At 43.2% G+C, this 27549-nt stretch overlaps 1 protein-coding gene across 1 annotated transcript; it reads left to right on the forward strand.

The window, feature by feature from the left end:
- Positions 1-6807: 6807 nt before the first annotated feature.
- On the forward strand, positions 6808-27273 carry LOC125429363 (C-type lectin domain family 4 member G-like). Its single transcript, XM_048490423.1, has 9 exons — positions 6808-6925; positions 10867-10989; positions 11822-11884; positions 15534-15587; positions 16844-16906; positions 19409-19498; positions 21809-21960; positions 23224-23330; positions 25832-27273. The coding sequence occupies exons 1-9, from the start codon at positions 6838-6840 to the stop codon at positions 25971-25973; spliced, it is 882 nt and encodes a 293-aa protein (XP_048346380.1). The 5' UTR covers positions 6808-6837; the 3' UTR covers positions 25974-27273.
- The last annotated feature ends 276 nt before the right edge of the window (positions 27274-27549 follow it).

The following is a 27549-nucleotide window of genomic DNA, read 5'->3' on the forward strand; positions in this document are numbered from 1 at the left end:
CCTGGAGATGATTGGAGTCAGTGAAAACATCAAGAAATGGGTCAAGAATGCAATGCACACTTGGAAAACAGAATTAATAGTCAATGGAGCAGGAATAGGGGAAGTCAACATCTGAAGAGGAATATTCCAAGGAGACTCCCTGTCCCCCACCCGCCACTACTCTTGCTTCATCATTGCAATGGATTCCGCTCTCTGTAATTCTGAAGAAAACAGGTCAAGGATATCAGACAAGCAAGAAACTCTCAATTCAAAAAAATTTCACACCTTCCTATACATGGATGACCCTAAAGCTGGATCTGGAAAATCAAAGCGTTAGAGATTGAGTCACTTTCACTGAACACAGTGAGTCTTTAGCACCGACATTGTAATGGATTTTGGACTCGGTTAGAATGGGTGCAACTTTGGAAACCTCAATACAAAGGTAAAACTTTGCTATAACATGCGAAGGTGTGAATATGCACAAATGCCATAGAAATAAAGAGTTTCACCAGTGAATGGAAAAGCTACAAAATACTTGGAGGATACTGCAAGCGAGAGGAAATCATCAAGTTATGCAGAAAGTCAAAAGCATTAAATTAGGAAGGAATATCTTAGAAGTGGGTAAAGAAACATTTTTGAAATCAAAGCTAAAATGGAGGGAAACACAATAAAAGGGCAATACTAATACTTGGCGGTGCCTCTGGTATGCTAGCACTGCTGGCATAATTAACTGGACACAAGCTTGAATCTCTTTCGACACCTTTGATACAGAAAACAAGGAAAATTATGTGAACCATAAAATTGAGGTTACTGCATAATCTTGCTAAGAAGTGATGTAGACAGTGACTCTACCTAGCAAAGGTCAGCAGAAGAAGGAAGAGGTCTGCTCCTAAAGTCAAGCAATCAGTAGAGAAGAGAGAAAAGAGGCCTGAAAGAATACATCCAAGAAAGTCTAGGAGCCAGCATTGAAAAGAAGTCCACAAGGCTTGAGATGCTGAAAGCCAAAAAGAAATCAAAAAGAAGAGTATAGAGTCCAACAAGTTTACAACACGAAAGGAGCAGTGGCTAAACAAGCCACTCCATGGCGCAGTTACTTTCTTTAAGAAATTCATTGAAGGGAAGATTGACAGCCGAAAACATGGGAGTGGCTTCAGAAGGGAAACTCTAAACAAAGGAAACTGGAAGGCCTGATTTTTGCTGCCCAGGAGCAAGCATTACGAACAAATGCAATAAAGACACGAATTGAAAAGTCCTCCAATGACCCAAGAGTGCCACCTCTGCAAAGAGAATGTATTTCGAAACTGTGGAGCACATCATCTGCTGTTGCAAGAAAATAGCCCAAACTGACTATCTTGAATGTCACAATAGGCTAGCAGCAATGGTGCACTGGAACCTTTGCAAAAAGTATGGCCTGCCCTGTAGCAAGACCTGGCACGAGCACAAGTCAGAGAAGACCACAGAAAATGAAGAAGCAAAAATACTCTGGGACTTTAGAATAAAGACAGACAAACACCCGGCACATAACACCCCAGGCATAACAGTGGTAGAAAAACAACATGCTTGGATCATAGATGGGCCCCTCCACACAGCAGAGGCAGCTAGGGTTCGACTCGTGTCTTCGGAAATTGTTACCTGAGCTCGACTCCTCTGTTACTCCGCACAGCAGCTGGCTCATGACTCCGAAGCCGAGTTCAGAGGGCGGGATTACCTCCTCGTGTCTTCCGCTCCTCATTCCTGATTGGCTGCCATTCTATGGCGGGAAACGTGAGTGCGCATCCCTTTTTTTTGGTTTACCGACTTAGGAGCTATGTAGGAGGATTTTTTAAAGGCGCGCTTCTCGCTGCTGCCACGAGGTTCTCTCCCGTTCTGCGCATTGCCGAAATACTGTACTGTGATTGGCTGGCAGAGGGAGATTCCGCACTCTGCACGCCGCCAGCTTCGGCTTGAGTGCAACCCGAGTTCGCCAGGAAGTTGCGCCTCCCAGTCAAGCTCGAAAATTTGATGGTGAGAGGGGGGGAGCAGAGTCAGACACGAATCGAATGCTACGGCTAAAGTGCGGAGTACCTGGGTCGGACCTACGTCGAACTAAGGTCGAATCCTACAGTGCGGAGGGGCCCAATGTTGCAGTGCCAGTTGACAGCAGGATAGAGGACAAAGAGCTGGAAAAAGATGCATGAAAATACAAGGACCCATACAAATTTGAAGTTGTCGACAGTTACCAACTGGCCGATAAAAAGTAAACAACGAAAGTAATCCCTAATAGTAGTTCGGTGTTCTAGGGAGGAACTTCCAAGAAACCTTGAAAAGCATCTGAGAGAAGCCTGAACTTGGACAGAACATCAGGTCCACATGCTTGCAAAAAGCAGCACTTCTAGTAACTGGTACTACTACATTCTACTAGCTAAATACCTCTAATATCCTAGGTCCTTGGGACAGGACTCGATATCTCAGAGATGAATTCCGGACACTTGTGCTGTGTTGTTATGTGTATGATGATGATGATGATGATGATGATAATGATGATGATGATGATGAGGTCGTCCCAGTGGTAATCGGCACGCTGGGCGCCATCCCAAAAACACTAGGGCAGCACTTGAAACATCTTTGAATTGACAAAATTAACATCTGTCAAATTCAGAAGGCAGCCCTGCTGGGATCCGCACAAATACTATGCCGATACATTACAACTTCCTCGGCCTCTGGGTAAGGCTCGAATTGTAATGAAGGCCAACAACCAGCTAAAGAACTGGCAGCTGTGAAATCTACAATAATAATAATAAAAGATAGGGATCATTGACACTGATGGAATACAATTTTTGGACCAGGCTGTCTAAGAAATTAAAATTGCTTTTTATTGAGAAAATGAGAAGTAAGTCAATTTCTAGGAAGAGTTCTGCTTCACTGGTTTCACAGCCTCTTTCATCTAATCTTACTTTGTCAGCAGTGACACACATGGCAAGTTTTGATGTCAGACTTATCTTGAAAGCCCCAAATCCATCAAACAGGAAGGAACACACAGTATCTGATATCCTCAAAGAATGTGCAGTTTGTAATGTGGTCTTTGCTATTACACCAAAATCAGTGAATGGGTCAGGAGATGAGAGGTGGCACCCTACATGGACCTTATATCCAGGATACCTTGTGCGGGTCAAGGACTTTGGAGGATTCAGTGAATGATGGGGTTACCATCATCACAAACTGGACCACTTTCTTACACAGTCCAAGTGAATGGAATGGTTGTGAAATGCATTGAAGACCATCTTCTATCTTGCATCAAGAGTCAGGAAAGCCTAGATCCTCTTGCAGCACTAAGTTCCTAAATGCTGAGGCGACTAGTGGAGGAAATAATGTACCTGAGGGGAATTTTCACACAGTCGTCATAGTCTCAACTGGATCAGAGTCCCATGATGGTGCTGTGAATTATCCCGAATCTCCCAACCCTGCAACTGTTCCAGAACTATCGAAGCCAATGCCAACCACAGCAGTGCTGCCTTCCCCTCACAGGCAGTGCTGTCTTCTCTTCACAGGACAAAGAGACTCATGAATCAACTTGTGAAATTTCACCAGTAATCAGTAGTGACGAGGGAAGCTTGGGCAGAATAATCTTGACCACTGAGATTGGCCATCCTACCCTGTATCTCTATTTTGTTCATTCTGTTTGTTCAGATTGTTTCACTTATTATTGGCTTTATGGGAACAACTTGAGACTGTTGTGGGTGGGGTTAAAATTATTATTTTTTAATTTTATTTATTTAAAGCATTTATTAGTTGCCTTTCTCCCTTGTGGAACTGAAAGTGGGTTGCAATATACATAAAATCTTATAAAAACACAATTAAAACATTAGTTATAAAACCCATAAAAAACAATAGTTAAAAAATTTCAAATAGGTCTCTCAATACTACAAGCTAAATGGATTTCAATACAGTCCTAAATAAAACTGTCATCAGCAACCTCCAGAAGATCAACAGTAAGGGGGCCAGGCACACCTCCTTGGGGAGGTTATTCCATAACTGTGGGAATACCACAATTCTGTACCCACCAAATGAGAATCTTAGGCCCTTTATGCATGTACTACCTACCATGCCATTGAGAAGCAGTTGATCCGCAATCTTTGCTTTTTCTGTTTGCACCATCCTTTCCCCCCTGTATATGTGTGTGTGTGTGTGTGTGTTTTGTTCCCTCTCCCGTGGGATTTTCATTATGCATATCTGCCAAAGCCAACTTTTGCTCTCCCATATACATGGGAGAGCTTGCAATGTGGTAAAAGGGGACGTTCCCTTTCTTTTTGTTTTGCCTTCCATTCATTTTTTGCAGCCTCCACTGCCACCACTGGTTTATTGATAGTTTGCAGAGCAGAGCAGAAAAAACCTCTCAAGCTTTCCATTTAACTGTCTGTTTCTTGCTGCTCTCCCCCACATCCTAACTGTTCTATATCCTGTCCAAAGGCTGTGTCCCTGCTCCCTGCCCATGATTGCTGCAAGGGCTCTGTGTATCTGTGCTTTTTTTACACATTTCCTTCCATGCTCTCCCCCCTCCTCGCCTCCCACTGTGAGGCAGAAGGAGCCTGCTATATCCCTCTGCTCCTAAAATTCTGCCCTCCTCAGGCACCACCTCAGGCACCTCCTCAGGCTCAAAATCTTCAGGTAATTCTGAGCTCAGAGCTGGCAGCCCTAAGGCTGTGTCTCGTCTCTGTTCCAAATCTTCATTGTAAGCCAGGCCCAATTTACATCAGCTAGGCAGCCACGGCTGATAGCCTTTGGTGCCAGAGGAAGCTGGGTGACAACCAGCTCTATGCCCAACACCCTCTGTATCCTGGTGTGCTGTGGCAAGCGGCAGCCCAGAAGACAGCCCTGAACCATAGTGGACATGTACATCCTGATATTTTCCTCCCTCCCTGTGTGGGGGGAGCAGTGACGAAGGGAGGGGGAACTGTGCTCTCCCCGCCCCTGAAACGCCCCTGGCCCCACCTCCCCATATGACTGCAATGGTGGCGCCTGGAACAAGCTACCCTGGATGTCCCCATTGCAGCTACACAACTGGGGGGGGGGGAGAGGGCAGAGATGGCCCAGCTTCCTTCTCCTTCCCTCACTTCCTTGGTAGAGGATGGGGGTGGGCAGTAGCTTCCTGCTCTGGTGTAGGGAAGGGCAAGCAGGACAGGTGCTGACACTCCACTTCTGTTCACTGGCACCCTGCCTTGCCTTGACACGTCATTGTGGGTTGGATGGAGGGGGTGGATAAGAACTGCAGGCACTACTGTGCTGTGCCTTCACAATGATTTATGGAAAGGGTGGGCACCGCTGTGCTGCCGTGGCTTGTCCTCTCTCCATCTTGCCTTGCTGCCTGGCCGTGGTGGCAACAAAAAGGGTGACAACAGTACTAGTGTGGGCCCTGTGTTTGGGGCCAGTTCCTCCACTGCTCACTCCTACAATCCTTTTAAATGCAAAGGGGTTTTCTTCCTTAAAGGTTAATGGATTTTATAAATATATACAGTTATCAAGCATGAGCTCTAGGAGGCCAACCCTCATTCCCCACATCCTTTAAACTGCATGGAGGTTTTTTAAAAAAACAAAACAAAAAACAGTTGGGTAGTAGCAGTCACTGATGGCCAGTGTGGTGTAATGGTTAAGAGTGGTAGACTGTAATCTAGAGAACCATGTTCGATTCCCCATTCCTCCACATCAGGAGTCTTCAAACTATGGCCCTCCAGATGTTCATGGACTACAATTCCCATCAGCCCCTGCCAGCATGGCCAACTGGTAGGGCTCATGGGAATTGTAGTCTATGAACATCTGGAGGGCCATAGTAACAGCTAATCCCCACTCCCACATGGAAACCTCTGTTGGGTAAGTGTTGGGTCAGTCACTTGATCCCATCTAGAACTCTCAGCGAAAACTCTTAGTTGGAGGCAGAGGTGGTAATGTTTACAAACCACTTCCAAATGTCTCTTGCCTTGAAAAACCTACAGGGTCATCATAATGGTCAGCTGCGACTTAACAGCTCTTTCTACCACCACAACAGTCGCTATAAGAATTGCTATTACCATGACAAAATTAGGGCTGGCTTCCAAGTCCAACATAGAAGACTATACAAAGATGCCTCCTAGAGTGATGATCCAGGATACTGTAAACACTTCTCTACTTGTAGAAATCTGTTTCAATTGCTGTTAGTACATTACAGAATAAATAAAGAAAAATTAATTTCTAGTTTTAATTTTCTGAATAAAAAGTCTCTAGCCATTTTTATTGCAGAGGTGCACCATCCTGCTTCCCACTTTTGTTGAGATCTAGTTGACAGTCACTGACTCTTAGAGTCTAAGGATTATACTGGATCTTACACTACTACTGAAGCACATTAATGCTGCAGCAAAATAGGCATTCTACCTGATTCTTTTAGCCCAGCAACAGGGTTGCCAACTCTGGATAGAAATTCCTGGAGATTTTGTGGTGGACCCTAGGGAGGGTGGGATTTAGGAGCAGGAGGGATGCCATAGAACCCACCCTCCAAAGCGGCCAGAGGAAATTATACCAATCTGAATATTATTGTACTTCTTGTGATTTTAAGCCTGATTTGGAACCACAACCCCTACTTGGCATATAATCTTGAGTTACTTCTACCTATGTCATGATGGTAGACAAACGTAGAATTCTTGCTGTGTGAATCAGACTGAGGATGATGCAGAGCATGAGACCCTGCTTTAGATGATGTTCCAAAGAATTTCAGTGCTGAAGTGACTTCAGCAGAACTCCAAACTAAAAAGAGGAAGGCTAGCTGTACTCATTTCCTTCTTGAGAAAAGCTCCATAGTTCTCAAGGTTTTTTAAAGTAGATGAAAGCAGAGAAGCACAGAGGTTGGCAAGAATGGCACCAGTTTACATGCAGTGTGAAGAACCTGAGCTCAAAGTTGAGCTCAAAGACAACAAGTTTGACAGGACATCAGGGAAAGCAGGTAACCGACAGCTCTGGATTGGATTTCCAAACTGGTACATCTTAGCTGGGTTTTGAGGAAAGGACTTGATTTGCTGGATCTTAAATGCCTTTTTCAGAGCCAACTGGGAGGCTCTGGAATATGTGCACACTGTGTACAGCGTTCTTCTCTTTGAGGTCTGTGGTAGGAAAGTGCTTTACTCTAGGGAGAAGTATGATATCACTCTGATACTTGCTTCAGTGGTATTAGTGAAAAAAATGCCCAGTTGTGAGACAGAACGAGCAATCCTGTGCAGATTTTATTATTTATTGTTTTATTAAATTTCTATACCGCCCCTCCCCCGAAGGGCTCTGGGCGGTAATGAGAAAGCCTTTATTGAAATAAATATCATCATATAAAATACTGTAAAACTTTATTGTGTGTATTATATGCTGTCAAGTTGCTTCTGACCTTCAAAAGGTCCTACTAACACCCTTGCTCAGGTACTACAAATTGAGGGCCATGGCTTTCTTTATTTGCTCAAGCCATCTCACGTTAGGACTTCTTCCTTGCTGCCTTTGATTTATCCTAGCAGTATTATCTTTTCCAGTGAGTCTTGTATTCTTATAATGAGACCAAAGTATAATAGCCTCAGTTTTAATCATTTTAACTTCTGAGGAGAATTCAGGCTTTATTTGATCTAGATAGAACCTGCTTATTTGTCATTTTAGAAGTCCACACTATCCATAAAACTCTTCTCTAACACCACATTTCTAATTAATTAAATTTCTTCCTTTCAGCTTTCTTTATCATCCAACTTTCACACACAAACATAGTAATGGGAATACTGTGGCATGAATCATCTTCATCTTGGTCTCCAGTGACATAGCCTTACACTTCTGGCTCATTTCTAGCTCCTTCAAGGCTGCCCTTCCCACTCTTAATCTCTTGCCAGTTTCTTGGTTGCAGTCTGCCTTTTGGATGACAATGGAGCCAAGGAACAGAAATTCTTTAACAATTTTAATGTCTTCATTATTGTCAACCTTAAAGTTATGTACTTTTCTTGTAGTAAGGGCTGTTCGACAGTGGAATGCCCTGGCACATTCCCAGCTTTGGCCTTGGTTTTAGGTGAAACAAAAACCTCTGCTAGGTTTTGGGTTTTGTTTGGTACATGATGGTTTTTTCACACTTGCAAATAATTATTTGATGGGGCAATCATCAATGGCCAGTTCACATGTGAATAAAGTGTAAAGACTCCTCATGGGGACTGTGCTAGCTCCTTGTTCTGAACAACAAAAACACACATGGTCTGCGAAGGCATTTGCAATCCTGATCAAGGAGGATCAAGATTGGTAGCCATAGAATAGATCGACTTCTCCTCCATAAATCTGTCCAAGCCCTTTTTAAAGCTATCCAGGTTAGTGGCCATCACCACCTCCTGTGGCAGCATATTCCAATTTTTTCCTTTCCCCCCACTCCCTCCAAAAGGCCAGTTGGACTTCCCCCTGCCACCCCATTCCCCCCAGTCCTAGACTCCCCTTGCTTCCCTCCCACTAGCTCAGCTGGCATTGTTCTGAGAGGTGGTGATTTTGGGGTGATTTAGTGCAAAAATCATGAGGATCCAGTTTTCAAGGCAGGTTTTAGCACCACTGCGGTGCCACGTGGCATGGAATGTGTGATGTGGCTCCACAAGGATCCATGTTTTTCAAGCACTGCGGCACCATGACATGTGGCCAGGGCTTCAGCTGCGATGTGCTGGTGATTTGGGGGTGACTTAGTGCAAAAATCATGAGGATTCATGAGGATCCTTGTTTTCCAAGCAGGGTTTTGCGCCACTGCTGTGCCACGGATTGCTAGGGGCATGAGCTGCGATGTGCTAGTGATTTTGGGGTGACCAAATGCATGTGTTTTAACTACATTTTTGTGCCACTGTGGTGGCAAGGACAATGGGATGCAGGATTATTGTGTTCAGACTTGTGTCTAGGGGTATGAGCTGTGATGTGCAGGTGATTTTGGGTGACCAAGTGGAAAAATCATGGGAAAAGGGAGTTAGGGGTGAGGGAGTATTTTAATGCCGTCTGAAATTATGGAAATTATATATTTATGGTTCCTTTTAGTGGGGATTGACTGTTTTAATTTAAATGTCACATATGATTGTTTTAAATGTTTGCATACGATTGTTGGACACTGCCCTGAGCCCTCTGGGGGAGGGCAGTATATAAATGTAATTAATTAATTAATTAAATAAATAAAATCATGTGTCTAGGGCTATGAGCTGTGATGTGCAGGTGATTTTTGGGTGACTAAGTGTAAAAATCATGAGGATTCACGAGGATCCATGTTTTTCAAGCACATTTTTGTGCCACTGTGGCACCACGAAGTGTGGGATGTGTGATTGTTTGTTCAGACATGTGGCTAATGCCCCTCCCCTCCCTTGCATGCCACCCCTCCCTCCCCTTCCCTTGCATGCCACCCCTCCCCCTCCCTCCCCCTTCCTCCGCTAGGGTAGGCGGGCCATGTCCAGATGCCGGCCCCCTCCCTCCCCTCCCTTGCATGCCACCCCTCCCTCCCCTCCCCTTGTATGCTACCCCTCACTCACTCCCCTTCCTTTGCATGCCATCCCTCCCCCTCCCTCCCCTTCCTTCCTTCTGCTAGGGTGGGTGGCCATGTCCAGATGCCGGGTCCCCTCCCCCTCACCTCTCCCCCTCCCCTCCACTATTACTAAAGTTATCTGCAGTCGTGAAATCTGGCATAGGTTATTACTGTGGGGAATGGCTGGAGTTATGATGTGCTGGTGATTTTGGGTTGACTTAGTGCAAAAATCATGAGGATCTGTGTTTTTCAAGCAGGTTTTTTTCATTAATATTTTAAAACTCTTTCTTATAACATAATCTAGTGTTGTGCACCTCTTTTTTGTCCTTATTTAAGTATTAACTGAAATAATAAACTACCTTTCGGTATATATTTTTTAAAATTTAAAATGGTCATTAGGGCAGCAAACTGGTCGTTAAATTATTTGAATCCCGCCACTGGAAGTTTGGAATAGGTAGTTAAATTATTTGAATCCCACCACTTGCATGCCAACAAGTATACTGACCCTAGCTAGTTTGATTAAACCATGATTTCACATGATGTCTGAACAGTCATTGGCCCTTTCCCCACTTCTACATTTTAAGCCCTCTCTTTGGCTACTCTCCTTCCCAAGTGGCAGCGGGGTCCCCCACTGCACTCCCTCCGCGTCATGTTGGGGCGGCCCAACAGCACAGCCAGCCCCGACGCTGCCGCTCTTGTTCAGCTCAGCGCGCGGCATCCCTGGCGCTGGCAAAAACAGCGCCTTTGGATGACCCCGCGCAGACCACGGGGTCGTGGGGGCGCCCAGACGCGCACTAGGGATGCCGCGCGCTCAGAGCAGCGCGCAGTGACGGCGGCAGCAGGAGAAGTGGGGAAAGGCCCTTTGTGTCCCTATGAAAACAAGGAAGAAAAAAAATGTGGGCTATAGAAAGCACTTTCCCTCTGATTCCCAGTAACTGCCTCAAATAACTTGGGGGAGGTGGGGGAGCTCTAATGGCTTAAAGATCCAGGGGGAAAAACTGTAGTCAGAGAACAGAAAGCCACTTTAAGCCTCTTTAAGGGAGGGAGAAAATAGACATAATCATTAAATAAATAAAAACCCTGACCTTGATTTCCCTTAGCTCATGAGTGAAAGGAAGCAATGGACAGACTGATATTCTTATTCGCATGAAGGCAGAAAGGATGCTCAGCTCTTCCAGTTCTAATGGGGGAAGGGTCAAGCCCACATTTAATTTGGTGTATCTGGGATATTCTGATAATATACAAAGCCTGGGGCTTCATTTCATTGCTAAACTTGTCAGCATGGAGTATCCCACTTTACTATTACAGGCAGAAATTACTCCTCATTTCCAGTGAATGCTAAACTCCCATTGTAGCATACTGTTTACCTGATGCATTTTTATTGTCCACAGGTGGTTCCCTGTTGCAGAGTTGCAGGTGTTCTTTGAAAGGAATATCCATACCAATCCTTTACATTACAAATGCTGTGCTGCTTCTGCTGTGGATCATAACCATCATCATTATAAGTGCAAAATGTATGGATTTGGAATAAAACACTTCACTCCATTCTGAAAGCTCAACCACAAAGGAAAAGCATGGCCATGGGGTGGGATGGAAACTGCAGAATTTTAAATATAAAATATAATCTATATGTCTAATAGCAATAGGGTGGCCTTACATGGATGAAAAATCTACACAACAGGGCCATCCAGCGCTAAAATACAGATTTCTGCAAACCCAAGGGAACTCCTAGATTAGCAGAAAAATACAAAGTATTTTTATAAACAAAATTGGGGATAATCCCTCCCCCAAGTACAAGCAGTGTCTGCGTGTGGATGCACTGAGAATACAGGACATATTGAATTACTATAGGAATCTAATGTGCTACATGAAAATGTGATAGCAATGGCCCCCATGAAGATGAGGGTTTCTGAAGTCTGTCTGACCATCACCCCGACTAAGGGGAAAACCAGCAGTAAGTGCCTGACAGTCCATTCAGGAACCACAGGAGAAGGATAGAAAGAGAAGCAAAGGAAAGCATAGCTAAAAGGAGGGGGAATAAGGAAATAGAGAAAATAAAAGAAGGAGCAGTGTAGACTGAACGGAAAGAAGTGTTCCTTATCTACAACTTTTACTTGCTGCCCTGTAGATCCAGTGGCTAGTCCTTTCTTGCTAGCTGTTTGAGCATCACCCTTGCCATCCTTCCGCTGCTCCTGAGCAGCAGAAGCAGTTTCAGCCAGGTGGTATTGGGAAGCATTGAAGTCACTTGCATAAACTGCTGCAGCTAAACTAGACTAGCTGTGCCTTGGAGTAAGAGAAAAGGCTGCTGCTTGGGTTTAATAATAACTAGATTTATTGTTATTTTAGATTCCAAGATGGCTAAGGAAATGGAACAGCTGCATGGCAATCAAACTCTGCTGACTTCAAATGGTAACAATTTAATGTTTCTCTGTCTGCTCTCCTTATTCTCCACCCATAGGCAGACGACATCACTTATTCATTACTATTTATTTAGAAAACTTGTATTCTGCTTTTCTACCCATTCAAGGGGCACCAAAAACATCTATGATAAAAAAACTCCCCCAAACATGTCATTAAAACAATTTTAAAAAGAGTTAAAATGCATACAAAACATAAACCGCAATTAAAGCACTGGCTAGGAAGGAGGAACTATCGAGGAATGCCAAATGGAACAAAAAAGTCTTCGCCCACTGTTTGAAGGCAGCCACAGAAGGGGACGGATGAATCTCCCTGTGGAGAAAGTCCCAGAGCTTTAGTGCCATGACTGAGACGGCCTCTTCTCAGTTGCCACCCGTCCAACCTGGGAAGGTGGGGGCACCTGAAGCAGAGCCTCTAAAGATCATTGTAATTTTTTTGACAGGTTCACAAAAGATTAGACAGTTGGTCCCAAATAGGGTTTTGAAAGTCCTCACCAGTACCTTGAATTGTGCTTAGAAACAAACTGGGATCCAACGTGGATGGGCCAAGGCTGCAATGGTACAGTCCTTACAACCCACTCCTGTCGACATCCTGGCTGCAGCATTCTCTACCAGCTGAAAATTCTGTACATTTTTCCAGGGCAGCGGCAGCCCCATGTGGAGTGTATTGCAGTAATCTAATCTTCCACTTTGTTCTTATTCCCTAAGTAAGAACCAGTTTTTAAAGGGACAAATAACACCCATTTGGAGTCCAATATTAATAAGTTCTGCTCTCTGTAATATGACAAAATGAAAGCAGAATGAGAATTGCAGAAAGAAAACAGTGATGAATGAAACAGTTAAAACAGTGATGAATGAAACAGTTCCCCAAATATAATTTCAGTTCCTCTATGTTTGAAACCTGAGGTTTTCCTTTTTGCAACTATGACTTTTCAGAAAACTGCTTTGTTCATCATTTTGTACACTGAGTTGGATTCCATGGAACATTTCTGCTTGTGCAAGGGCCCTGGAAGAAGCAGGACACTTCAGCAACCACTTCACTCTAATAATGATCTTTTACCAAATCATGTCACTCATCCAAGCTGGACTGTAATGACTGCATGAAATATCCTTTTGAGTTAATATGTAACAAAATTGGTTGGAAATGAAAAATTAGCACTTGATCTTACATTAGCTCTGGCACAGTGCCATGCACAAACAGACTTGTGTTATTGCAAGGTGGGTTCCAACTAGCAGTGTTTGTGAAGAGTTAAACATGCACTACCAAACTCCAAATAACAAAATTTGGGGGAAAAAGGCACCAGTAATGAAAAGAAGTGGCATTTTCCAGCTAGATCACTATGCACTTATGGGGGAAGAGTATGTTCAAAGCCCTGTCCAATATGGCTTTTTCCTAACCAGGGGAAGAACATTTCCTAGGTTGTCTATAGCTTAGTATCAAAATGTCATGGCTTATATTACTGCAAGGACTACAACAGAGATACTGGAAATAACTTGCATGGGTGGATTCTTGCACAGCATATGGTAATAAATGGGGTTTGGGTCGTTATAAAGGAACCGATTTCCTTTTCCCATTCACATGTGTGCCCTTCACCCATTCAGGCAGCAATTGGAGCCCATGGAAACAATCCCGGTTGCTTTCATGCCTTCACATGGAGATGCTTCTTCCTTTTTATTTCCTGAAACACATGCGTAGCTGTGCAGGCATACAGAAATGAACCCCCTCAGCCATGCCAATTTTCCCACAATCTAATTGGCTGCACCTACGTAGCCGCACATGTGCAACACAAAAAAGGAAAAGAAAAAGGGACCCCCCTTCAATGGCTGGGCAATACTGAATGTGTGGCTCTGTTTGGTCATACTCAATGCCATGGGGAGAAAATGTGTTTGGGGGATTTTGAACACTGTTGGACATTAGAAATCTGCCCACAAGATGCTGGGCAAGCTACACAAAATGGCAGGCAGGTGGATTCTCCCTGACAGCTTACGGCACCTAAAGTGAACGGGTTGGAGGGAGGGAAATAAAGTGTCTCCTGCCTGTTATGTTAGCATGGGAGTGCCTCCACCCCGGGATTGTGCAGAAATTCCGGGTGGAGGGGAATAAAATGGGCCAAAGCCATTTTGGGAATTAGACACACACACACCCCCCCGCCCCTGCAATGGTTTATACAGGCCGATTATGCACGGCAAGGTTCCTGCAACTTCAAAGAGAACTGGTTGGGGAGTCTTTGTTTTGGAGCATGTTTGGCATTATTACCCACAGCAGGGCAGGCATTAACCATCAGCTGGCTTTTTGCTTGCGTCTGGGGGAGGGGAATGTTTTGTGGGTTCTCTATCACACATGCATGCTTTAATATTTAATATAATATTTAATTTTAATCTTTAAAGTTATCAATAGATTGATATAACAAACTACCAATCTTTTGATAGCTCAATAGATCGACATAAAAAGGCAAAATATTAAAGAAAATATTAAAGATACTAACACTAAAAAAAATCAAAATAATAAGACTAGTTGATCAGTCCAAACACCTGATTTTCCCCTGCATTTGATCAACAAACTGGGATATCTCCAGCCTCGTTGTTTTATATAGAAGCAATTGGCGATTCCAGACTACACCAGGGAAAGCCCATAGGTCTTAATAGGCTTACAGCACACTGGGAGACAGCCAGATGATCGTGAACCTAGGGACCTTAGCAAGCAGCAATTCATGTTGTCCTTTTGTGATTTTGCAGTTTACACGCTGCCATTACTCTTCCCTTATTTCCCACCATAAAAGATAATCAGGGTTTGGGCAAAGTGTACAGATGCCGAATTCAAGACTTTTCTTTAATAGTTCACCTTTTTCATGTCGATAGATCCATCTATCAATCAATATATCAATCTATTGATAAGATTAAAGATAAAAATTAAATATATTGAAAATTAAAGTATGCATGCGGAATAGAGAACCCGCGAAAACGTCACACACCCCGGGTGCAAGCAAAAAGTCAGCTGATGGGCAATGCCTGCCCCTCCGGAAACCGTGTGGGTAATAATGCAGAACATGCCCCATGGCTAATTCTCTTTGAAGTCATGGGAACCTTGCTGTGCATAATCGCCTGGGTGTTTTCCTTCTACTCTGATTGCCCCTCCTTTTGCTCTACTATTGGCCTATAAATCTAATTTTCACACAGAAAAAAAATCAGCAACTTTACATTAAGTAAATGTGAATAAGGTCTGATTCATAAACCACCTGACTTATGGTAGCAGCCTGAAATTCCTGAGGGTCTTGGGTCTCTGCCCACAGCCAACTATTGTCATCTGTAGTCACAGCCACAAGTGTGACCAAACTCACTGCAACAGATAGCAAATTCCTGGAGTAGGTAAGCCCATTAGTTTATCCAGTCTCAGCCTACTAGACAGGTTTGCATTAAGGAGATGTAGATTTTCCCTAGCCCACTGAGATGTGAGAATACATCATGTGATGTGAAGGTGATCCCATATTCTATCTAGTTATGTGCACCAAATTTTCCTTTGAAGGAAAGCCAGCTTCTTATGCCCCAGAATAACTGTTTAGCATAGGCATGATGGCATTGCTAAAAAAAAAATCAATTCTTAACCAGGTCCTCCGATCAACTGTGAACTCTGTCTTTTCCAGATACCCAGATGGAGAAAAAACTGGAGATACTTCATTCTAATCAATCCATCTATGGTATGTATTGACTTCACTATGATCCTGAAATCCTCACTACTATCTGTCTTTGCTCTTCCCGCTCTTTTCAGCATCCCCAAGGACAATTAATACTCTTTCCCCTCAGTCTTTATTAAGTATGTTTACCACTACCTTTTGTAAGGGCCAACTTAATGGTCATGGTCAATAAATGACATTTCTTCAGGGAGCTAATGGTAAATTCAGAGAAGCTTTTCCTGAGTGTGAACTTACTAACAGTGTGAGATTTGAGATTATGCTCTGCCAGGATGTGTTATAAGACACACTTATCAGATCTCCTGTTATTCCTGCTGTGGAGGAAAAAAAAATTGGGGGGGGGGGGAGTCGTGCTATTGGCCATTTCCCCACTTTGAAAAGAAAAGCAAGGGCTTCGTTAACCGCCGGTGTTTCTGAGCGCGCAGTCATGCTCCCCACTGCCTGTGCTCTGCATGGGGTTTTGCAAAAGGCACCATTCTGAACAAGGGCAGAAATGACGCGCGTTGAGGGGTTGCGAGGGCGGCAGAATCAGGGCGGCTGCATTGTTGCCACTACGGTAGTGGGGAGTGCCGCTGGACCCCGCGTTACTTGGAGCGAGTAGTGCGCAACAAAAGGCAAGTGGGGAAATGACCATTGACTCGGTGGCATTCCTGGTGTAAACAATAGGGTTTGTATGTGTGTGTGCGTGGGGGGGGGGGAATCCTAGACCATGCTGATGCAGTAATGTCACTTCTGAGTTTGTGCTGGAAAAGACATTGTGGCATTGGTATAATGTCAGTTCCCTCCTCCCCACCCCACCCTCTTTCCCCAGCCAGTTGCCAGTGTAGGAGAAAAGAGAACAGGTGGCAGGGGCCTGGGCGGGAATAGGGGTTACAGAGCTACAATGAAAACTGGATGTATGTGTATGTACTGTAAGTGAGGAGTCATAGGATCATAGAGTTGAATGGGTCATATAGGCCATGTAGTCCAACTCCTTGCTCAATAGAGGATCAGGAGCCCACTCTGTTCAATTGGCTGCAGGATTATCAGTTGCTCTGCCTGCAGCAGGACTCTGCATTCACTCTTTTAATATTTACAAGTAGCACAGGTAAATTACAAATACACTATAAATGTTCACTGGTCATCAAAATAAAATTGAAACCTGTAGAGCTACTCCAAAGCTTTTCACTTCTGGAGAGAGTGTGGAGAATTTAATAATATCTTTTCCCTATACCTGGTGATTGGTATGATAAATGCAGTGGTAATCCTTGGTTTTCTTCCAGCATCACAGATAAATAACAACCTGCAGAAACTGAATGATTCTCAGGCTAAACAAATACAGCAAGGTAAGTGCACTTAGACAGCAATCCTAAGAACACTTAACTAGGATGAAGACTTATAAAATAAAATGAGACAATTCCAGGTAGATTTGCCTAGAATCACTTCCTTAGTGAATGGTTTTGTGATTTAATTTCTGTTGGAAAGAGTTTGAATAGTTCAGGATAGGAATCTCAGGAACAGGCTTTCTTATGGGCATAGATTAGAAGCTGCTTTAGTGTGAACAACCTAATTTTGCTATCAATGAACTGTCAAAACAGATTTCCATGTTTTCAAACTCACCATACCTATTGATTGTCAATTTCTGAAAAGTTGCTTGTTCAGCTTCTGAAAGTTCTACTATAAGTTGATCATATCTTAGAAAATATTTTTTCTTCCTGACAGTTGGAAACAAACGTCATCACCAAATATGAAGGATCGACTATTAGCAACTGCCTGATTTCATAGGGTATCTTCAGCAAGACAGGCTGTTTCTGTTCATTCATAAATTTCTGAAACAGAAGAGATTTATAGCTATTCAGATTGTGGGTGGGGGTGCTCAGCTGATCAAAAGTTGTCATTGATTAATTATGTCTTTTACTGATTAAAAGTAGGAATGTTTTCCTATTACCGGAGCCTTAATACCTGGACTTTTCTGATATGAAAGGAAGTATAAACTAGTTGATGATTCAACAAGCCAAATCTAACATTCTTTGCTAAAAGCAATGCCACTTTTAATATTTTCTTTTTTAATCTCTTACTTTGGTAACACCACAAAACTAAAACAGTGCCAAAATTCAAAACAGAACCAAAACAGTCTACCAATTCAAACTTGTATTCATTGAATTTAATTGGCCTCTGTCCACTGTTCAACTCAAGCATCAGACCTAATTCTCTCAGGCTCTGGACTATCATTTTACACAGCATGTAGTGAATCACATGACTGAATGCTACCCTGTACCAAAAGTAAACTTCCCCTGGAACCTTTACCTTTTTCCTGTGTTAGGAAGATAATTTGCTGCTTAGCCTTAACTGCCAACATTCTTGTAGGGGGAATTTTTGTGTGTGTGGAAGTACATTAAGGCCTGTGAGTTGTCATCATAAGTTTGAAGCTCCACAGCCTCCCTAATAGATTATCGCCTCAGTAAAAACTAGGCCTGAAATATAACTACTTAATTAATGGAGACATACAGTGATTGGGCTATGAGGTGGTGTCTATATCCCCCCTTTCATTCACTTATGGCACAAACAACAACCCCTGAGATGAGGAAGGAGGAATAGAGACCCCAGAAACAGAATAGGCAAAGATTTATGCCCCTATTCCACAGCCCATTTGCTATAATATTCCCACACAGTAGGGAGTAGGCATACACATAAAACAGATCTCAGAAAGTCTGTTCTCAGAATTAGAGATCAAACAGATGTACCAAAAGTCTTAACGGAACCTGAACCTTTATTCTAGTTTTAAACACATCTTAAAACATGGCTATCTGGGAGATATTCAGGATAGTCAGAAAGCAACCTGTGTCTGAAGGGCGCCTTCTGCTTGCAGACATTGAAATCTGCAGGTAGGGAGCACACTAACCACAAACAAATGATTCTTCAAACTTGGGGTACTCCCCAAGTTTGAAGAAAAATCTGAAATTCGGTTTAAAAAACTGGGGCAGGGTTAACTTCCTGATTTTTTAAAAAGTGTTGTTTGTGCATGTGCAGACAAAGTAAAAACTTACTTTGCAGGTGGAGGTGTGGCCCTTCCTGCTCGGTAACCTAATTCCCAAAATGATACACCAGACAATATATGTAGTGTGGGTAATAAAAACTGGCCATCGCCAAAGAATTTTATTGACAGAAAGCACAGGAAAGCAAATTGGCGCAGCATGGGAGGTGATCCAAGCATCTGGGCAGCCCGAGTGCTGTTCCCAGAAGAAAACAATTCTTCCAGCCTGCCTGCTGGAGGAATGTAACCAAGCGGAAGGTTGGAGTGAGACATACCAGACCGGCGAAGTGCCCATGACTGGAGCCCCTTCTCCATCCCTCGCTAGGGGCACAAGCTTCTTAGCCCCCCGCAGGGCATTCCAACCGTGGACTTGCTCCACCCCTGCCTCTTAAGGAGGTGTAATAACAGGGAGCTCCCCCTGCCAGCGGATCACACCCCCCCCATGCGCAATCCGCAAATGGCTATGATGATAGTAATAACAACAAAAATTTTCAAAATACAGGGATCGGGTGGGTGGGAAAATGTACTTGTACTTCTATATATATCACAGATCTCAACCCCACTCTTCCAATACTACTGACGGTTTCAAAAAAATGTTGGAGACCAATTTGTAGATCTGGTGTTTTTGCATTAATTTGGCCCTCAGTGAAAAAGTGAGACTTAAGTCCTAATTAGCTAGTCTACAAAGTAATGAAAAAATGTGGAAATCTTATTTTGGAATAACTCTTGCACTGGATACCAATTGCACTGGATACCAATTGCATCAAACCAATTTCACCTTCTATTTGATTTTCCGTCAAAATATTATTCCTAGTGACCACCGAATTGCGTGATTTACAATCTGAGAAAGGAAAGATCTGGAATGAGCTGTTTAAACTAGCAAGTGTACTTCATAAAATAAATGGTAAGAGACTATATTAAACTTCCTTGCTGATGGACTAATAAAATGCTGTTCCTTTAAAGACATTGCTTGCTTCCCTACTAGTAGGTACTATGCTTCAAAAAGTTGGGGATATAAGGAATGATGAGTGAGTGCACACCCCTAGTGTGAAAGTGAACACTTTAAGAAGAGTCTGCTGCATATGAAAGCTGAGGATATACAGCTTTCTCTGAGTATTGTGTATGAAGAAGAAGAAGAGGAGGAGGAGGAGGAGGAGGAGGAGGAGTTTGGATTTATACCCCACCTTTCTCTCCTGTAAGGAGACTCAAGGTGGCTTATAAATTCCTTTGCCTTCCTCTCCTCAGAACAGACACGTGGGGCAAATCCCCACTGGAAAACTAAACTAGATACATCCTGGTTCCAAAAGAAACAGCACCTTTTTAATTGCTGTTTCTTTCTCCCCACTGCAGCATGAGACCTCAATGTCTATCGTGGTTTCAAGCAATGTAACACTTCACACGAACACGTGATCTGCTCAGCAGGTCTGTTTTCCTCGTCCTGATTGACTGTTGTGTTGTGTTGGGGCGGGAACTTTTTTAAAAAACTTTTTTTACTACGCAGCTACACCAAACCCAGCAAACCAGCTTCAGCATGTGTTTTTCAAAAAGCTGCACTTCCATGCAGGTTTCTGAAAAATGTGTGATAATGGGGAGAGCATGCACCAGAACCGGGATGAATCTGTGTTCGGCACTTAAGCAGTGGGGAGTCCTTGCTTAAACCATGCTTTTTCACATGAATATCACGTGATAAATTGACCATGGGGAATTGTCCCTTGTGAGGTAGGTGGGGCTGAGAGAATTCCAAAGAACTGTGACTAGCCCAAGGTCACCCAGCAGGAATGTAGGAGTACGGAAACACATCTGGTTTACCAGATAAGCCTCTGCCACTCAGGTGGAGGAGTGGGGAATTAAACCCAGTTCTCCAGATTAGAATCCACCTGCTCTTGACAACTACACCACGCTGACTCTCAAGCAGGGAACCCATAAGGACACATGGAGAACATTTTATCTTCCCCATCTCCCACTATTTCCTCTTTCCCTTCCATGAAAATTCTCATAGCTTCTCTCCTTTTCCTATTTTCTTTTTTCCTTCCCACCTACCAGCCGACCTCAGTGGTGTCGCATCCACGGGGGTGGGGGGACGCCCTGGGCAGAACCGCAGTGGAGATGTGGCCAGACTGTGGCGGTGGTGTGACGTTCTGGTGGCGTTCTGGGGTGGGGCGTGAGCGGGCGCCACTTCAGCAGGGATGCAGGGTGTGCGGATGCCCAGGGCGCAGTTTCCCTTCGCTCTGATTCTGGCCAACCTACTTCTACTTGATCTCCTGTTTTCCCCTTTCCCCTCCCCTAACAGCCTCTCCCTGGGAAAGCTAAGACCAAGTTGGACAGTTCTGGCTGCCAGCCTTGGCCCAGTTGTGTGGTGGCAACCCACAAGGACTTGCAGTTTCCTCTGTTTCCCCTGCATCCCTTTTCCCCATGCTATTTCCTTTTCCCTTTTTCCTCACAACCCCTGTATCCTCAACATTCTCTACTTCCTTCTTGCCTTCCCTCCTACCTGCTCCCCTTCAGCTATATTTATTATTTACTACATTTATACCACATCTTTCCCAGCAATGGGGACTCAAAGCAGCTTTCATGTTTCCCCTGGCTTTCATTTCATCATTCACATCAACCCTATGAGATAGATTAGGCTGAATGTGTGTAACTGGCCTAATGCCAGTGAGGTTTCACGGAAGAGTGGGAATTCAAATTTGGGTTGCCTGTGTCCTAATCTGAAACTTTAATCACTGCATCATACTAGCTTTTTTGGGCTGACTGCTGTTGAACAGTAGCAAGCAGCCAGTCCTGGGAGAATCACACAGGTTGGATCATAGCAAGTCACCTGGTTATTCCATGTGGGCTTGACCCCCCCCCCCCCGAGTCCTCTCTCAAAAGCCAAAATATCCCTGGAAAAGACCCTACCTCCCCCCCCCCCTTCTTTTAATGATAGAAACCAAGGTTTTCAGGTGGGCAATAATGTTGTGGTTACCTAGCAACACCCAAAACAGCCACTAAGATGTAATTCATTTCTTAATGGTACAAATGTTGTTTCTATTATTTTATTATTTCCATTTTTTAAAATTCAGATTTTCCCACAAACTTGGGATTTTTTCAGATTTGTAGAAAGATTTGTCTTGTCTGTTTATGGCTCTAATCTCTGGGTGTACAGATTAGGCCACGTCGTGAATTAGATCTATTGATGATTGCTTTATATACTTTCTCTGCAATTCATTTGTAGCCTCAGCCTGCAAGATGTGTCCAGAGGGTTGGCTGATGGACAGAGGGAAATGCTACTATTTTCATGAACAGGCGATGCACTGGTCTTCAGCTAAAAAGTTCTGTGAGGATCGAGATGGCTACTTGGTTTCTATCAACGACGACATTGAGCAGGTAATTCAACAAGGTTCTGCAATAAATGAGCATGTTTTCCTTTTGTTGAGCCCAACCTGTTAATTTCCCCACAACCAAGCTGTTTTGTGGCAGAGCTATTGCATTTCTTGAGTCCTCAAAGCATATTTTTAATGTTGAAAATATGGTACGTCAGTGCCATTGCGATAGCTACGTAAACCGTGTTTTGTGGAAATGCCACATGCACCTGTTAGATATAGTTTAAACATAATTAGTGAGGCTTTGAGCTATTCCTTATTAGGAATTATTTGTTTTACCTGTTGTTGTATTCTGCCAAAAAATTTATAATCATGATAGATATTTAATTGAAAATATGTACATCCTGCTTCTCCCTCCATTGATGGAATTGAAAGACATAAACACATGGAGAAAGAGAACTGGTGTATTTCAGGGTTCCTTGGGGTTCTGCATACACTTTACAAGAATCCTGTCACTGCAGGACAGACTGTCCAGGGTCAGTATGTGTTGACTGTGAGCTGACTGTGTACAAGTGAAGGGGATGATGCTGTAAACCCACATGAAGCTTGTTGCCTTAAGAAAGGACAGGATATGCTTCATTGGTAAAGAAATTAATACTGACTAGCAGAGACAAGAACTAAATTGTGTGAAATGTGAAAATTCATTACAAACATTAGTGAAGAACTGGAGGGCACTGTGCTTGGGAGATAGTTGACTCATCCATTGTAGTTTTCCTTTTGCCATTCTTTTACCAACCTGCATGCTTCTGGAAATGCAATGGCAGCAACTCATCCAGGGTTGGGATAGCTGGCTTACTTGCAGCAGTGACTTTCCTGCACTGCAGATTGCGAGGACCATTGGCTCATTGGAGATGTGGCTTCAAGGGCCTGCTGCAGCTCACTGCAGTGGTGGCTCTGGTAAGTTGAATACAGCCACCTTCCCCCCCCCCCCCAGTCTTTGGCTCATTGGGATTTTTTAAGGTAGCCTTAATGGCCAATCTACTCCTGCTGTCAGCCAATGTAGGTTTTTAAAAAAAAATTAGACATGTTCCCATGGTCTGGCCTTTGACAGCATTCAGCTTCAACATCCGGAATCAGCTGCAGTTTCCAAGGTGTCTTCAAGGGCAGCCCAAGATAAAGCACATATCCGTAATCCATGTAATTCATAGAAAGCTGTGGTCTCCTTCCTAGTACAAAAATATTAACACTGCATCCAAGAGGTCAGGTACAGATTGTACCTGACTGACTTACAGTTCAGTCAAATAATGTAAATGGGTTCATGTTTCAGACGTTTCTCGATTCAAATAAAAAAGCCTCTTGGTACTGGATTGGTCTAAACGATATGAAAAGTGAAGGTAACTTTGTCTGGCTGGATGGTAGTCCTCTAACATATCGGTAAGTATATTATTTATTTATTTATTTTATTTAATTTAATATACCGCCCCATCCCCGGAGGGCTCTGGGCGGTGTACAACATAAAATCATATAAAATCATCATAAGCATCCATAGTTACAATAAAAACAGCAGTTATTATATTCAAGATGGCGTCCCACCTGAACCTAATCCTCCTAGAAGGAGGAGGGAGGGGGTAGTGGGTCCTGATGGTATACTAATGTGTGCATGTATCTCTTAGCACCCTTTTAATAAAAGCTCTTGGGATAGGGAACTAAGAACCCATTTCATTGCTAAAGAATGATATACTCAGTGCCCTGGAGTGAGATGAATTAGTTCCCCCACTACAGAGCAATTATTGCAGGCTTCCTGCAAATTCAGAAAAAATAATTCCTTTGTTAGTTTGCATCCAAATTATCCTGTCCAAATTCTATATCCAAATGATTTTAATTGAGTTACAAGTGACTACTAAAGAAAGCAATGCACCGTAGATATCCAAATAGATACTCCAAACAAAAACAATCAAGTTAGGGATAGACTGGGGGTTTTGGTCAGGAAAGTTGACTCATTACTACTGGCATATTAAGTTGGTATTACTGATAATCTGCCACCCAAAGAAATATTTAGGCAGCCTCAGATAAAATAAGTTACCTGATGTTTTTGCCTAATCTAGTATCAACTGAAAGATGAAAGGTGATATACCTAGGCTAAGCTTCTCTTTAATAATTTTATAAACCCATAATAAGAAAACCCATTCTTTTCCTTTTTGTATTATCTGTTAGATTTGTTTATGGGAGTTTATTATTATTAATTCCAAAAGGGATTATTTTCTTACCTCAGGCTTTGACTTGTCTCTCCAAGAGTAAGGACTTTGCAAAGTCTCACTAAGTAGAGTCTAGGCTTCAGGGAAAAGTAAAGATATGGGAGACATTAGAGTCTGGAATTGGGAGGGACTAGAGCCAGATCTAGATGCCAAAGATTGTGGCTTTATGAACCAGTTAATCTAAACTGCCTTTCCAGGTCCCAGCTTGTAGGCTGGGATGTAACTGAATACAGCTGTGTAGCCGACAGGTATTACGGTTCCTTAGGTAGCACTACACACTGGCCAAGATTCTGCAAGGACTCACCATTAGCGCACCGCTGTACCCCGATGCTTGCATGCAACGAGCCTGACATTTCGCCTCCTTGTGTCACTTCAGCCCTGCCTCTTCACCACTAGAATTCCTGCAGACTAGAAGACAACCTAGAAGGATACAGGGCTGAGTTTGAGTCCTGCATGGCAGAAGCCTGGAGACTATCTCCAGGGCTGGTGAAGAGGTTTCCCTTGCAGGTTCTGGCAAGGCATCCTCTACAAGTGGCTCTGCAGTTTTGGGCTCTTCTGGTCACTCTGATCCTCCTCAGTCACTGACCTTGGCTCCTCCCCTAGAGATTCTCTGAGGCAGAATTGCTGGGTAGTCTGGAAGAGGCTGTTTTTCACTGTTTTTTTCACACATTGTTTTTCACATGCTTTTGTTTTATTATTGTTTATTTTCCCCATCTTTTCTCAAGTCTATGACTTCATGGTTTTCCATCCACATTGGACAAAAATAAGTGGGAAAATTAAGTAAAATTAACAAAAATCAACAAAATTAAGTAATATTCCCAAGGACATCCATATCACAAAATTTCAGATAGATAGAATAAAGCCCTACCCACCACACACACATCTCTGAGTCAATGAAAGACACCTATGTTTTGCACTGAAGTCTATGGGAAGATTCTGGACAGTAACACTGATAGCATGGCAGCCACTTAGCTTGAAGACCAGTAGCATGAGGAAGAGGTAGACTGATAAGAGAAGGGCATTTGAGGGTTCGAGGAGGGTAAGGTAACAAGGCAGGAGAACCTTGAGGTACATTTGCTTGGATGGGGGGATACGTTTTGGAGAGCTGCATGCAAGTGCGGAATTTAGTTTGCAAGGCAAAATTTGGCGCATGAGGCCAGGCACTAAAAGGAAAGGGAAAGGCCTTACATCCTTCAGAATTTGAATATATATAATCCTAGTAGCTACAGCTTTCAGTCAGCCAAGAAAACCAGAAACCTGTTTCCCTCCTAAGGAACATAGTGCCATAGTACCCTTTTAGTAAAATACTACCTGCTTTGTAAAAGTGAAACCAGTAGAAACAGAAATTACAATAACTAATCAAACCAAAACAAAATGAAAGAAAATCATGATTCTTTTCATTTCAGGATGTTTAGATGGGGAATCTGTTTCATTTTCATATTCAGTGGAATAATTATGGAACAGCTGCTGTATAATTATTGCAATTAATAATGAAAGAACTGCATAAGTTCAGTTCTTGGGATGAATGTGGAGGTTTTGCAGCCCTCAAACTCCCAATAGAGGGATGTAGCCCAAAGTGAAGGGCATTTCTACACAGCTAGGCATGTATGCTCACCAAATTTTGTGTAAAAACACCTTCACGGGACTTTTACTGACACTTCCATCACTTTTCTTCCACAGCCACTGGTCACTTTTTCAACCTGATGATCATGACACGGGCGAGGACTGTGGCATGATGAAAACAGATGGTGCTTGGAATGATTATCCATGTGGCAACACGGTAGATGGCTGTATTTGTGAAATGTCATGGCACTGCCAATAGTGGTCAGCAAGAACAGGAACCAAAATGCAGAAGGTTTGCTCTTCATGACTCTGTCATTTTGCTAGGGCCTTTGTTAGTAATTCAAATTCTGATACCTTCTGTGAGGTGACTATGGGGAATTATTTTTACTCACGAGGCTATGATAGTCACACGTAAATTGGTGTAAACATACAGTAACTATGCCATATCTGATTTTTATATTTACAAATAAAGACCAATGTACTTCCAAGATTGAAACTCTGAAGGAGCGCAGCCGTGTTTCCACACCTACCCAAACATGTGAACTTACATTCAGATTAACATGGGGAATTAGACTGCGTGTTTGTGCAGGGTGTGACAAATCAGCATCTTTTACCTAAAGAGGTGGCTGTGGGAAAAGGATAACTGAGATTTGATTTAAAAAGTGATTTGGTACAATAGTTGGGGGAGGGATTATTATTCTAAGCAAATACTAGCAGTACTAAACCAAAGCACAATTATCCCAATTAATGCAGCAACACCCAACCATCAGCAGAGCTTTCCCAATTTGGAGTAGAAGTTAAAATTTGAGGTCAAGATGTACATGTATGGAAAATGGGGACTATCTGTTCACATTTGACTTGTGGTAATCAAGACAAGTGAGAAGCAGGGGTGGTTTTCCCTTCCTCTGCAAAGTCTTCCTTGGAAGCAGGGGCTTAGCTAGGGAAAAGGGAGCCCGACACAGACTCCGAGTTTTCCGCCCCCTTATGGGCCCCTGTGCTGTTCCCCCCCCCCGCACCACCTGTTCCCACACACCCTACTTAACTTAGCAGGCAGCGGGCCCTGGTGGGGCAGGGCTGGGCAGGGGGGTGCACAGTGGCCACTGCCAGGCCTGGCCACGTGGGGTGAGGGGGGAAGGAGGAGAGGCGATTTTCCACCCCCACGTGACTTCAACGGCATCCACCCGGGACGCCTGTCCCCACCCTGCCCCATGGAAGCTATGCCACTGCTTGGTAGTCTCCCATCCAAGTACTAGCCCTGCCTGTATTTTGAGGTCTGACAGGTTTGGGTTTTACCATACCATTCCACAACCCACTGCTAGATAAACATTTGCTAAAAATTAGAAACAAGAAATGTTACATTATACGTACTAGTAGGTAAATAACATTGAAGAAGTGTATATATGTTAACAGCTTCACAAAGAGTTAATCACATGGAGAGATTAAATAAAATATGGTATTAAGGGCAACATAGCATCTACAGTTGAGGGGTTAATGGTTTAATTGACTCTAATTCATGTTAATAGATTTTGTTATACTTTGTAATAAAAACTTATAGCTTATTTGGTATTTAGATCAACTGTCTTGCTTTTGATTTTCTAGGTTTTTGATTTGTTGTGAATAATATATCCTATATCTAAAGTTGAACCTGGGCCCCATGTGGATCAGTACTGCCAGAGAATTGACCCATGTTTAGATATAGGACATTCTTTTGCAGATCTGGAGATCTTTTTGCAGATCTTACAAGCTCCTCTCCCCACAACAGACACCTTGTGAGATAGGTTGGGCTGAGAGAGTTCCAAAGAACTGTGACTAGCCCACGGTCACCCAGCAGGAAT

The sequence above is a fragment of the Sphaerodactylus townsendi genome, linkage group LG03 (assembly GCF_021028975.2).
Source record: "Sphaerodactylus townsendi isolate TG3544 linkage group LG03, MPM_Stown_v2.3, whole genome shotgun sequence".
In the NCBI taxonomy this organism is placed as follows: Eukaryota; Metazoa; Chordata; class Lepidosauria; order Squamata; family Sphaerodactylidae; genus Sphaerodactylus; species Sphaerodactylus townsendi.